The 14,950-nt window shown below is 38.3% G+C and overlaps 1 protein-coding gene across 8 annotated transcripts in view; it reads left to right on the forward strand.

Annotated features, from left to right (window-relative positions):
* CASK (calcium/calmodulin dependent serine protein kinase) overlaps positions 1–14,950 on the forward strand; it is a 353,809-nt gene that overhangs the window by 274,145 nt on the left and 64,714 nt on the right. For all 8 annotated transcript variants that reach the window (XM_047715149.1, XM_047715152.1, XM_047715153.1 and 5 more), the window contains exon 11: positions 10,162–10,283. In XM_047715149.1, the coding sequence (XP_047571105.1) occupies positions 10,162–10,283 (122 nt within the window). The remainder of the gene's footprint in view (positions 1–10,161; positions 10,284–14,950) is intronic.

Here is a 14,950-nt window from a genome sequence, read left to right on the forward strand (position 1 = left end):
TTACAGTAGACCCATCTGGAGGGAGTGGATCCAGTAATGGTTTTATGTCATACTGTGACTACATGATACAGTCACAAATTTGGAATAGATTGAAAGATTGTAGGTCAAGGTCTAATACCATTTTCATCTTTGGAATCGGGACTAGAGAGCCATGTGGTCTTTGCAATAGCTTCACAGACCTAATCTTTAGTGTTAACCCCTTAATATGTACCTCTGCCTAGCAAAAGTTTAATGAGCTCTTAAGTGTCCCCTTCTGTTAAAGAATTAGATTTTTCTTTCAGGAAAGAGAATTGTCTGTAGTTACAGACATGCTTATTTTCTGTTAAATACATTTTTATCGCCCAGGGGTTTTTTTGTTTGTTTGTTTCTCAGTTCAATTTGTAAATGATACAGTTGAAATAGTTTCTGATTGCAGCATTTGCTTTATAAACAAAAAAGAAATTTCCCACACTGTCTTGCAGGTAGCCTGCAAGCTCTCAAATTAGTTCACAAATTCACATTCCCTCTTGCTTCCCTTTCCTGCAGTCACACCTTCTTTTTCCAAAATTTCGGGATCTTAATGATCTTGTAAGCAGTCTGTATCTTCATTTGACATGCAAATGGCTGCCTCTAAAATATTTTTAAATAGCAGGCTGCTATGAATAAAAGACAAAGGAATCATTATGTAGCATATGCGTCTGATCACCTCCCCTAAATGAAAAGGAAATTTTTTATGAAGTCAAAGACGAACATTTTGAAGAATATTCTAATACTTTCATAACTTTCTCATATCTATCAAGAATTATTCATATGTTCCTAAGATTAATTTTTAATACTAAGTCATTTAAAGGAAGATATTGTACTACTTTATCAGCATCATTTATCAAATAGCTCTCTACCAGCAAACTTCCTTTTCTGCAACCAGCAGTGATAGTTGTATGCTTGGTTGCAGAAAGCCTATTATATATCTTGTCTGGACTCGCATAAGAGCTTTACACTTCCATAAATTAACACATGTATTTTCATTTTTCATTTCATTTTTTAATGTTTTCATTTTCAAGTCTAAATTCTCGTCAATGTCATTCTAATCCTTAAATTCCTCTTCATTTATTTTAAGTTCTAACATTAACCGTTCCACTATTTTCTGTTTAAATGTGCCTGGGTTTGTTTTACAGTACAAAACACAAAGCACCTTTTAACATTACCTGAAAGTTCTCATGGCAAAAAGAGAAAAATGATCAGCGAGGCTGTGTTTGTTGGGTAGGGGTGAGGGTTCCAGGAAGGAGGGGTTAGAAAGAGAACCATGTAAGGTCACCAACTGCTATTTTTTGAGAAGGACAGTCTGTTTTTCATCTTTGGATAATGTCTGTTCTATTCTTCTGTGAAATAATGATAAGTAGGTCATTTTTTTTAATGACTTTGCTTGACAATTAAAATCCTATTTTGGTCCCCCCCCCAAATTTTATTTAATATCACAATTGAAAAATGAATTTTAAATGAATACATTTCCTGATCTGTCATTTAAAGATTCTAACATGTTTAGATATGCTGTGTACATTGTAAAACAATTTTTATGTAAGAGATTATTTTTTCTATTTTATCAAGATTAGTCCGTTATACATTCACTAGAATTTGTTGAGTTTAATCATATGATGAACAGTGTATCCTTCCTTTGTTACTTAACAGTCCAAAGTAGAAATATTCTTTTCTCATATTTCAAATCAAAGAAGTCAGAATCCCAACCCAGTGTTTTAATGACTGAAATCCTTAACAGTCCCAGGGAATGTGCTCGTGGAACACAAGGACTCACTTTGGGCTCAGCTGGGGGACCGTGCTTCTTATGGCTCATCTACTGGGCCCAACTGCAGCTTGATAACCTGCTTGCTCTAAAATCATACTGTTTGTTGTTTGTCCATATGCTGCCTTCCTCGTAGGACTCCTAGCAGCAGAAAGTAGGTATCCCTTTGTTTTCCTCTAAGCTTTATCTTTTATGCAAAAGTGTTTGGCTTTGCATGGTTCATAAGCAGCTTGATTTTCTCTTTGGCTGTTTGTTTAGATGTTTGATTATGAATTTTAACACTGCCTGACCATAAAATCAAAACATGGCTGTACTGATTTCCTGAAGCACTGTCATACAAATAATACTAACCTCTCACTTTCATAAGAGGAAGATAGGCAGTGTTAAAATTTTAATTGCACTTAATATTATCTCACATCTGAATTTCAAGCACAAGTACATTAATTTGGGAGAAAAGGTAACATTTTATTTTATGGTTCGCTTTCAAGAAAAGTTTCAGGGTAAGTGAATTTTCTTTTGATGATTACATAATCTATAAGCAGTTTTTATTACTCTCTATAACTGACTGAATTTTTAGTTAATTAATATGGAGCTGTGGAATAAAGCCCCGAATTCATGTGTCTCAGCAACTTTTACCATCAGAAAGATCATTTATAAGGACTAATATAATGGCTGAATTTGAATTACAAAAGGACACAATTTGATTATGTGACAACATTAAAGTAAAAAGTATGTAAAAGAATTAGACACACAAATGGTACAAGTAAAACTAAGGCAATCTGAATAAGATGGCTGGATTGTATCAATGTCAGTATTCTGGGTTTGGTATTATACTATAGTTCTGTTAAATTCTCCCAATGGGGAAATGAAGCAAAGTATACACTTCTTGCAATTGCATATGAATCTACATTTATTTCAATAATTTCAATTAAGACAATAAGATAAAACTTTACCTCTACATTTTGCTTACTGGGGGTAAGTATATAAGAAACAATGATAAATTAGAAAATCTGAATGCTAATAATTGAATACATTGTCACATCCTCTTACATTTGTTACATGTAGCTCCAATTGCAGCTGATTTAATATAAAAATCTCACAGTAAGGGCGCTTGGGTGGCTCAAGTCATTAAGCGTCTGCCTTCGGCTCAGGTCATGATCCGAGGGTCCTGGGATTGAGTCCCACATCAGGCTTCCTGCTCAGTGGGGCGTCTGCTTCTCCCTCTCCCACTCCCCCTGCTTGTGCTCCCTCTTTTCCTGTCTTTTTCTGTCAAATAAATAAAATCTTTTTTTTTTAATCTCACAGTACATTAATTGTCTATTGCTGTGTGTTGAATCACTTCAAAGCAGGATTTATCCTCTCAAAGTTTCTGTGGGTCAGGAATCTGGGCATAGTTTAGCTGTGTGCCTCTGGCTTGGGATCTCCCATGAGACTACAGTCAAACAGTCGTCCAGGGCTGCGATCTCATCTGAAGGCCCAACTGTGGGTGGTAGGGGAAGGAAACCTCTTCCAAACTCACTGTCATGGTTGTTGACAGGCTTCAGTTCCTTACTGGCTATTGAGCCTCTCCAGAGGGCTGCTCACAACACAGAAGTTTGTTTCCCCCAGAATGAATGATCAAAGAGGAAGGGCAAAAGTAAGAGTGCCCAAGACAAAAGCTACAGTCTTTATAACCTTATCTCGGAAGTGACATCCTATCATTTCTGCCCTATTCTCTTCATTGCAAGTGAGTTAATAAGTCCAACCCACACTCCAGGGAAGGGATTTGATTATACAAGGGTGTAAATACCAGGAGGCAGGGATCTTGGGGGCCATCATAGAGGCTGCCCACCACATACAAGTTAATGACTATTAGAATGTGAGATACTTCTTTGTACCTGCCTTTGTTTCTCTAGATTTATCATGCCTCTCTTGTTTTTTTAAGTAGACCTATCATAGCATTTGGAAATGAAAGCATCTTGGAGGTATCAAGTGGTGCTTTTCCTTAGTTGTAAAGTTTTATTTGAATGGGCACTTAACCAGCAGATTTTTTATTTGAAGTACTTTGACAAATCTGTGCCCAGTGATGCTGCTGTTTGAAAACAGACCATTTTAACAAGCATAATGACATTAGAATTATAGCATCTGTGCTCTTATAGAATCCATTTGCAGAGTTTACTTCTTTTAATTCTAAATTTTGAGATATCTGCATGATACACATAAAGAATCTTATCACCATGTGTAAGTTTTCATAGCTTGAATTGGATATAGTACAATGCTTAAGTCTAAAATACAATGTCCATTACAGGTGTCACTATTGCTTATAACTTGATCATTAACCAGAATTTGCTTTGTATGGTGGGAATAAAAGCTGTTGTCCAGAGGGGGAAAGGGAAGCATTTGACTGCAAAGGGACAAGAGGGAACTTTTTTTTGGAGAGATGGAAATGTACACTTAAGTTGGTGAGTTTTAACTTAATAAATTACATTTCAGCAAGCAGATTTTTTTAAACACTGTTGTGGGTGGGGCTTTGACTGAATGGGTGATAGGAATGTGTGTGTAGTGGATTCAGTGTTGTATAATTGGGATTGCTAATATAAGAGGAAAGAGGCTATTAACTCTTCAGAAAAAGCTAGACTGGATTCAGATGCTGAATTTGCTCCATGCCATTGGGTTTATAGCTATACATATAATTTTTTAAATATACACATACAAATTTTTGTTACTTAAATAACTGCATATGTGTGTATGCAATTATCAGATGTATGTAGTATATACATTTATCAAAATTCATGGAATGGCACACTTAAAATTTATATATTTCACTCTGTGTATATTTTACCTGAGACAGAAAAAGGAGTATTAAAATCTATGCTGAAGTGTTTAGGGGTGCAGTCTGGTAATGTTGACCCCTCTGCTGCTCATTTGAAACAAATGAAAAATAACATGAATTGAAGTTCACAGTTAAAGTGTATGATTATCAACCTAATTTTTAGATACAAACTTGATCACCAAATGAATTGTGCAGAAATTAAAATAAAATACTATCCCGAAGGCAGGGCTTGGTTACTGTCTAATAAATTTATCATTTGAAAGTTTGGACCAAGGCCCACAAAAATAAACCTTATGTGGGAAATAAAATTGAGATTAAAGAGAAGCTAGAAATTGGATATCCTCTCATTACCCGATGCAAATTATTCCGATGTGTTGCTGAGGGTGAAACATGGTTTCCGGAGGAGCCAGTCTGTAGTAGAAGGACTCAGGGTTACAGACTTGACTTTGGGGGACTCGCTCTTCTGCTCACAGCTGTGGCCCCAGAATCAGATGACCCTAGGGAGCCTCCAGTTTTGCAAGTATAAAAACACTTGCCTACAGGACGGGGTTATTGTGGAATGACATAAGGTCATGAGTATAAAAGCTCTTTGGAAATTATAAACTGTTCTGCAGATTTAAGTATCAAAATAATTGTATTACAACTTTAAGGAAATGGGGCTGTAAAGGAAGCTGTTTTCTGTGGTTACGTGTTACGTTATGAATTCTTCAGCATTTACTCAGAAAAAGTCGTCTTAATCAAACACATATCATTGTCTTTTTGTACAAAGCCCCCAACAAAGTGCAGCCTGGAGTACAAACGTGAATAAAATACCCACAGTCCCACCCTTAAACAGATCGCCCTCCGAGGTGAACTCGTGTGCTATTTATTGATTTTTTTTTTCAGGGCAGTTACGACTTGATTCAAAGGCTTTATAGGAAAAAAAAAAAATCCTTTTCAGTTTTTGAGAAAAGTGAAGAGTTCTTTCAGATAGGACAATATTAATCCACAAAGTAAATACTAGTAGCAGTTAAGAGCCTGCCTGTGTGCTGTACTGTGTTAGGTCGTGTTGCCTTCATTATTACTACTGTCTCAGTGTTTCAAACAAGCAGCAATGGAAAAGCCCCAGAAGTGTCTTTATGTACATCTACATTTTATACTGAATGGAAAAATTATGGGACATTTTGATGGGTTTGGTACTGACCTGCAGGTATCAATGATACATATGTATCAGACAAAGAATGTTTTTCTGTGCTTCTGCTGCTCATACCCAAAGAAAGAAAGAAAACAGAACAGAAGGTGTTAAAATGATCAAAGGCAAAGAAAGATTTTGAGGTTAGACCAAAACTATGTGTTTATTCAATGTAAAAGATAAAGGGAAAAATGGAAGAAAAGCTGTAATTTTCCTACCTAATTCCAGAAACTTAAAATTTGGGGCACTTTTCAGAAACTGAAAAAGGTAGTTCGAGTACCGGTATGGAAAGGCTTCCTCTCATGATTGAAAACCCACAAGGTTAACCACATTTCAGCAGAAGATAAGACTATAAATCAGTTCAGAAGTGGTGACAAGACCCAAGGAGGATAAATTGACCTGTTGAGCTGACGGGTCTTGCCTCCTGGAGACCTCGGCTAACAGATGCCTTGTGCTTTCCAGCAAACCATTCACTAGGTCCATCCGAGCAGATGAGACCCCAGGTGGAGGTGTCAAATTCCTGCTCAACCACCTCCTCTCTAAGCTTGCATCAGCTCCTCACAGGGCAGCCTATTTCTGTGATTGTTTTTTTTCCCCTTGTATATCATTTACTTCAGGGTATAGGATGCCTGAGAGCCCCTTTCTCAAGGCCAGGGATCATCCCTGTTTTCTCAGAAGCCCCTGCCTAGCACCTGGTGAAAAGCAGGAATGTTCAATAAAGATTTCAGTTACTGTGTGACCCGACAAGGATCGGGTTCTTGTCTAACCTCCATACCCATGCATAAACCACAGGCAGCTTCTTGTCGCTGGTTCTCCTGCATGTTTCCATGCAGTAGGTCAAGCAGAGCATAGACTTCAGAGCCAGACACGCTGGGGCTGAGTCTTGGTTCTACCATTTCTAGCTGTGACCTTCCTTGACTTCTCTGAACCTCAGTTCCCTATCTAGGAAGGTCAGGTAACATATCTACTTTACTGCGTTGTCCTGAGGATGTGCCTGGCATGTAATAAACACTTGAGAACTGGGAGCCCCTGTTATGATGATGATGATGATGATGATGTTTCCTTAGAACTTAATTCAGGGCATGCTTTGTGGATGTTTTAAAATGAATCAAATATAGACATGTCTTAAGGACATCACAGCACAGAAGAGTGACCTAGCATACCTGCAGGGTCACCCATGGAGTAGGCACGCTGGTGGGACAGGAATTGGGTGGAGCTCTGGGGGTTCACAGATGAGCAAGTGGTACAGCCAGAACTGCTTCCAGGTGGTTAGACTTGCCATCTCAGTATCCAGTAGATACAAGGTGGTTTTATTTTCATCTTATAGTATTAATAAACTGCCACCTAGATGATGTATCCAGGTAAGCGATACTGGTAGAGACCGTAAAAACTAGGTAAGATTCCACTAAGGTAATTGAATGAAAATGATAATTGGGTTTCTGTAGTATCTGTTGAATTTCTTTAATGTACAAAAGACATTTCATTGCTATTTCTGTCATTGCAGTTTTGTCAAGTCCAAAAGTTTAGAACTGGCTTTAGTGACCCTATAAACCTGGTATCATTCAACCCTGCTATTGATATGCTGGGGCCAGTGTTCCGTGGGACAATTGGAACTAATTTCTTCACATCATCTCTTATTTTACAAGGCTTTCAGTAAGGGATGATGAGAGAGCTGGCTTTGAACTAATTTCCAGAGGGTTGTTTTGTTTTGTTTTTTTCCCTGCTCAGAACAAAGTGAAAGTCACAAGAAGAACAGGTAGAAGGAAGTAGATTTGGTTAATACATTTTCAGGAACAGAAAGGGAAATGAGGACTGATTTGTCCTTTGTACCTTTGTTTATCCTACTTGATAGCCACTTAATGTTTTCAGTGAAAGAATATCAAGAGCCTGGTAGACATAATTACTCAAAATTTGAAAGTACCCACAGTCCCTTCAATAGAGAAATGGTCAGACTTTGGTACTACCCAACAATAAAAAGGATTAGGCCATTGATACAACAACCTGGATGTATCTCCAGAGGTCATCCTGGTCAAAAAAGCCAATCACAAAAGATCACATACTATATGGTTTTATTTATATAGCATCCTCGAAATGACAAAATTCTAGAAATGGAGAACAGATTAGTAGTAGCTGAGGGTTAAGAGAGGATAGGATAGGAGGAAATGAGGATGGCTATAGAAGGGCCAAGTGAAAGATCCTTCATTTGGATGGAAATAATTCTGTAGCTTGCCTGTGCCAATGTCAGTATCCCAGCTGTGATGTCGTGTGAGTTTCACAAGATGTTACCATGGAGGGGAACTGGGTAAAGGTTCCATGAGATCTCTCTGTATCATTTCTTACAACTGCATGTGAATCCACAATTATCTCAAAAAGTCAAATTTGTTTTTAAAAAAAATTAGCCACAGTAACTTCCACGTGGATAACCACTTGATTTGTGGCTTACACCCTGAATCGTTCGCATAATAAAAGCATACTACAAAAAGCAGTTGCTTATATAGCAACTTTTTTTCTACTGTAGAAAACTTGGAACATATGGACAAGAACAGAATGAACTATAAATAGGAAAGTAAAAAATCACTGCTGTTATGCTTTTGGTGTATTTCATTCTGTTTTTTCCTGAGTTTGTGTATTTTTTTTCAGTCATAATTGGGAATATACAGTTTATGTGGTTTAGCATTCTTCTTTCTTAAATTTTATATCATACGGATTTCTCTAGGTCTTCAAAATTTTTCAAAAGTAATTTCCATTTGGTTATATATTCCATTGTATGGATGTTCTGTATTTAATCATTCTCTAAGTATTTGATATTTTCTCCCATTTTATATGATAAATATCCTCATACGTAAATCTTGGTTGCGTTTCCTATTTTTTCCTTAAGGTAGGTTTTGTAAATGAAATTACTGAATCAAAGTACATGTGCATTTTTAAGGCTCTTTTTCATACATGTTACCAGATTGCATTCTGGGAAAGTGATACTAATTTACATTCTCACCAATTTAAGTGCATGTGATTGGATGAGGTCCAAGACCAGAAGCAATTAGAAACAGCATAGAGTTCCAGAACAGAAAGATCCAAGATTTTTCCTTATCTAAAGCCGAACTTCTGAACCTCAGCACTGTTGACATTCTGGGCTGCATAATTCTTTCTTGTGAAAGGCTGTTGTGAGCATTGTAGAATGTTTAATAGAATCCCAGGCCTTATGCACTAAACAGATAGTAGCACAAACCATCCCCCCACCACCACCACAGTTGTGATAACAGAAATGTCTGCAGACTATCAGATGTCCCCCCTGGGGGGCAAAATCACCACTGGTTGAAAACTGTTGATCCAAGACTTACACATGCAATGAGGCACTTACTGTTAGAATTTCTCAAACACTAATGTTCCAACGCCTAGCCTCTTAGGGTTCTTTCTCTGGAGTATGTATGTGCACGTTGTCTGCAGAGTCAGATAGGCTTAGCATTTCTTTAAGGCTGTGTAAGTGACTTTGTTGCTCCCCAGTATGTAGCTTTCCTTACTAATATCTCTCTGGATTCCTGGTTGTAAGAAAAATTTAAAGAAAGTGATCCCACTACCATTTCTTTGCCCTGCAAGAATGAGTGGCCGTAATATTTAATATGGTATTTGGAAGTGTCAGTCAGTATGCTCAGCCTTTGTCTTTGTCTTTTGAATGAAAAGGGCCCAACAGATTGAGAACAACTTGATTACCTTGACTTCATAAAGGAAGGAGAAAGAATGCTAACTTAAGTTTGAGCCTTAAAATCCTAAGAAGCTGGGGCACCTAGGTGGTTCATTCAGTTAAGCGTCTGACTTGATCTCAGCTTGGGTCTTAATCTCAGGGTCTTGAGTTCAAGCCCCACATTGGGCTCCACACTAGGCATGGAGCCTACTTTAAGGGGGAAAAAAAATCCTAAGAAGCTTATTTTACTCCGCAGGAGCACCCATCCTTCAAAGGTTTTTCCCTCAGAGCTACAGGTGGCTTTACCTTCAGTTCTTGATAGGGTATACTGGTACAGAAGGCTCACCTGTGTGATTTCTATAATATTTCAAAACATCGTGGGGTAAAAGAAATGACACACTCTTCCCAATGTATATCTTGCTGCACCCAGATCTTTCAGTAGCTCAGTTATAGTTGACACATTTCGTTAATTCAAGTAAGACCAGCTTCAGTGTACTTCCAAAAATGAGAAGCACACAAATACATTGTCACAAACAGAAACTCACTGAAAATACTCTATCCTTAAGCAATATGAAGTTCATTTAAGTCTATCCAGTGAAGTCATGAACCTTTGAAGTTATGTTTGTTGGTCCATTGTGCTGAAATGTAAGATTGAGGTTACAAAGGTTAGTTTGACATTGACTTTCTGTTCTGGCTCTTTCTTTTCTGTTTGTTCCCCTTAGGAGCAGTCTCACAGGTGCTGGACAGCCTGGAAGAAATTCACGCACTTACAGACTGCAGTGAAAAGGACTTAGATTTTCTACACAGTGTTTTCCAGGATCAGCATCTCCACACACTACTAGATGTAAGTCTGTCTGGGTTTTTTTTTACTTATTTATTTTTACTGAATTGAATATTTAGTGTGCCTTTTTTAATTTACATGAATTTCTAGACATCCATCATAACAGCCCATTTTCAGTCTTAAGTCTGTGAGAAATGTGGGAAATCATCCACTTTAGATTCATAACTAAAATAAAATATATAGTACAAAAGCAATATAGCCTAGCAAGTCACTGTAAAAAGAATTATGTGTTTGTATATGTATATATGTGTGTTTCTCTTAGAAGAATCCCTCTACTCTAGAAAAACACTCCTCAACAGGTACAAAGATGCAGGGATGTGAACATTAATCATAGACTGGGGGTAAGAGTGAACAGAGGACAGCAGGGAAATAAACCATGGCCTGTGCACCCCTAATAAGGAATATTGGGCAGCAGGTGAAAAGAATGAGATTGGGGGGGGGTGCCTGGTTGGCTCAGTTGGTTAAGCATCTGCTTTTGGCCCAGGTCGTGATCTCAGGGAAATGAGGAAGATTGGTAAAAGGGGACAAGCTTCCACTTATATGATGAGTAAGGTCTGACACTCTAATATACAACATGGTGATTGACCATAGTCGATAATGCTATATGATATGATGAAATCTGGTAAGAGAGTAGGATTTAAGTGTTCTCACGGGGTGCCTGACTGGCTCAGTCGGTTGGACGTCTGACTCTTGATTTCGGCTCAAGTTATGATCTCAGGGTCATGAGATCAAGCCCCTTGTCGCGCTCTGCACTGGGTTTGGAGCTTGCTTAAGATTCTCTCTCCCTCCCTCTCTCTGTCTCTCTGCCCTTCCCCACCTATCTACACGCACGATCTCCTTTAAAAAAAAAAAAGGAACTTAAGTGTTCCTACCCCCCCCCCAAAAAAAGGTTAAATATGTGAGGTGAAGAATGTGTAATTAAGTTGATTATGGAATCCTTTCACAGTGTACACATTTATCAAATCCTCACGTTGTACAATTTACGTATGTTACAATTATGTATGTCAGTTGTCCTTTAATAAAGTTAAATGCACTCAGCAGGATAAAGAAATGCGTCTTCTCTTTAGTGTAATTTAAGTAAATTTGAGGGCATTTTCAGATAAGTTCAACTTCAAGTAACTGTTATTTTCCTCAGGTACCAGAAAGCCTTTGAAATGCATTCCATTTGGTGGAGAGCTCTTAACATTTCTTCCTCTTCTTAATTCATTGGCTTCATTATCATTGTCTATCCTTGCTTCACAGGATGCAGAGGGTTTTTGCAAATGGGAATTTCCCACACAAGTCCTGCCCTTTAGTGGAACTAGCAAGTGAGCTCTTCGAAGGAAGCTGTAGCGGAGCATGGAGATTTGGTTTATTTCAGTGGTTAGGGCATTGCTAAGATCTACTGACCTTTTAGATCAAGGACCTTTTGCCTTTGAAAGGCTCAGAGAAATCCAAACGAGTTTTCAAGGTTATGTTTTTCTGACTAGTGGAACAAGGTATATGAGTCCACCCAGCTTGAGACTGCAGGGGAAATGGAAGAATATTGCTAGCTTCTACAAGGAGGGCCAGAGAACTCAGACACAGACTGGACTTTGGAACTAAGCCAAGCCACGCTTATTGCCCAATGCTAAGCCCTTCAGACCTCACTGAAAACATGTGCTTTGACTAACTGCAGTGTTCTTGGGTCGACATTGGCACAACTTCAGAAGAGACTCCTAGGTGTTAGGAAAAACATGCTTAAAGTTCATTTGGATCTTGCAAATTATAAACTTAAGAACGTGTCTACAGTGTCAGGATCTGCCCTCTCAGTGCATCTCAATTGGTAAAGGAGTGTGTGGACTAAGAAGGCGCTGTACCCAAGAAAAAGACGCCATGTCTGCAGAATTTTGCAGACAAATGCTACACGTGAACCCCAGAACCCCCCACCCCCTGAAATGACTTGACCGTAAGGCCATCCCTGGACAGTGCTGGGTTCTGAAGATCCAAACTGACCCATCCTTCAACGAAAAGCTGTCATCATGAATGATCTAAGCCATCACTGGAATGTGCTCTCATGATCTAGAGTCCATGAATATAGTTCGTTAAGCTCTTGTCTCAGAACGAACAGACTACATTTCACTAGTACAATCAGTGAGGTATTCAAGTAGCTGCCATATAGAGAAATGTAATGATTAAAACAATTTTTTCATACTTAAAGTGCTTAAGTAAGAAGGTGCATAGTATGACCAACTCTTGAGAAAAAGCTTTTCAAACTTTGACCATTCATTTCTCTTCCTTCTAATGTTCCATAGCCCATGCTTGGATTGGAATCATTTTGTTTTACAGAATCAACACTGGTTCCTTTTTGGGTTTTGGGGGGTTTGTTTTTAAAGATTTTATTTATTTATTTATTTGACAGAGAGAGACCGCAAGAGAGGGAACATAGCAGGGGGAATGGGAGAGGGAGAAACTGGCTTCCCACTGAGCAGGGAGCCCGATTCGGGGCTCGATCCCAGGACCCTAGGACCATGACCTGAGTGGAAGGCAGATGCTTAACAACTGAGCCACCCAGGCTCCCCAACACTGGCTCCTTTTTGAAGGATCCCAAGTAGTGACACCTAGTAGCATAGTTTTGTGGACCATGGATTGATTGTCACTTAATCCCACGGAGCCATTTTGTGAACTATCTTTATTACATTTAAATAATTCCTGTTCTTTCAGCAACACTCTAAATAACTAAGTTTGATCTCCTCAGTTTTAAGCTGTCAAAAAGAAACAGGATTAAGTTCCTACAGGAGACGACAGATCATCTAGTACTTTGTTTTTTCTAGTCATGCCTTCAAAATAATAAGCTTGAAAATGCGAAGAAATATTATTAAAATTTGAAGGGAACAAAACATCTGTTGTATTGAGAGAATTTACATTAAAACACAAGGAGAAATATTGTGGTTGTACTGAGAGGGGAAATGCTTTCTGATCTGAATTCTAGTAAAACACACCTGGTTTAATCTGTAGTAAGAGATTAGAAAAAAAAGGAAACCAATCCAGAAATTTCTAAATGTTTGCTCCCCAGCCAGTTCTCCTCATTTTGGGGAGAGAGGTAAAGAGGCTTAACGAAGAACTGTGTTTGGTCCAGCTTGGTCCATATGTCTGCTTTCACAAATTATAAGCCCTGTGCAGAGATGGTCTGTGCATAAAATATACAAATCAGTTTTACTAGGAAAAGGCAGTTTGGCCTGTGTATGAGTTTGCTGAGGCTGCCACAACAAAGGGTCACAAACTGGGTGGCTTTAAATAACAGGATCTATTCTCTCACAGTCTGGGAGGCCGGAAGTCCTAAATCAAGGTGTCAGCAGGGCTGTGCTCCCTCCGAAGGCTGCAAGGAAGCCTCCTTCCTTGCCTCTTCCAGCTTCTTGTTGCCTGTGATCCCTGGCGGTTCCTTGGCTTATAGATGCGTCTGTCCAGTCTCAGCCCCCAACTTCCCGTGGGGTTTCTCTGGATGGGCGTGACTCTGTGCCTTCATGCAGCCTTCTTATAAAGACACACCAGTCATTGAATTTAGGGCCTGCCCTAATCCAGTATGACCACATCTTTTTTTTTTTTTAATTTTATTTTTAAATTTTTTATTTTAAATAATATTTTAATTTAAATAAAATAAAATAAATTTAATTTAATTATTTAATTATTTTAATATAATAAATAATTATTAATAAATAAGTATTGATTATTAATTATAATTATTAAATTGTTTAATTTAAATAAAATAAAAATTTTAATTTAAATAATATTTTAAAGTCTTAAAAGATTTTATTTATTTGACAGAGCAAGAGAGATCACAAGTAAGCAGAGAGGCAGGCAGAGAGAGAGAGTGGGAAGCAGGCACCCTGCTGAGCAGAGAGCCCGATGCAGGCTCAATCCCAGGACCCTGAGATCATGACCTGAGCCGAAGGCAGGGGCTTAAGCCACTGAGCCACCCAGGCGCCCCCCAGTATGACCACATCTTAATTGCATCTTCAAAGACCCGGTTTCCAAATAAGGTCACCTTCTGAGGCTCCAGGCAGACATGAATTTTGAGGGGAGAGTATTCAGCCCACTACCACGTGGAAAACTGATTTTGCCCTGAATTGATTCTTCAGGTGTGAGTGTAACTTACACAAATTTAACCTTACCTGGTCACTTGTTAAGTGAACTTTGTTGGGAATTGGTGTTAAGGTGTACTTGGGTCTTTTAATGGTAGTCTGAGTTCGTTTTGGGTTGCAACTTGTGTGTGATACATTGGGTTGTCAGATGACAGATGCATTTTTAGACTGAAAAATCAAGGCTTTTTCAGTTAAAAAGCATTTTGCAAATGTTATTTGGTGGTGATCCTTGATCTTCTCAATATCTTGTGGAAATTTTCTTGTTGCAGAATAAATGTTTACTTTGTAAGTCAACAATGTTATAAAACATTGTTAAATGACACATTTCTCTCTCTCTCTGCCAAACTTTGACAACTAGTTTTAAACATTCACCCACCATCTGTCATACCTCTGAACAGCTGTTAGCATTTATTACAGACTGCTGTTTCCACAGTAAATGTGAAGCCCCACCTAATTAAATTATTTTTGTTGGACGTCCTAAAATTATGTTTAATTTGTGATTAGATTAATAGAGCAGAAGCTCACTGCAGTAGCGACTTAACACTTTATATTGATTTATATGTAGATTTT

This window comes from Lutra lutra, chromosome X (assembly GCF_902655055.1).
Source record: "Lutra lutra chromosome X, mLutLut1.2, whole genome shotgun sequence".
Taxonomy (NCBI): domain Eukaryota; kingdom Metazoa; phylum Chordata; class Mammalia; order Carnivora; family Mustelidae; genus Lutra; species Lutra lutra.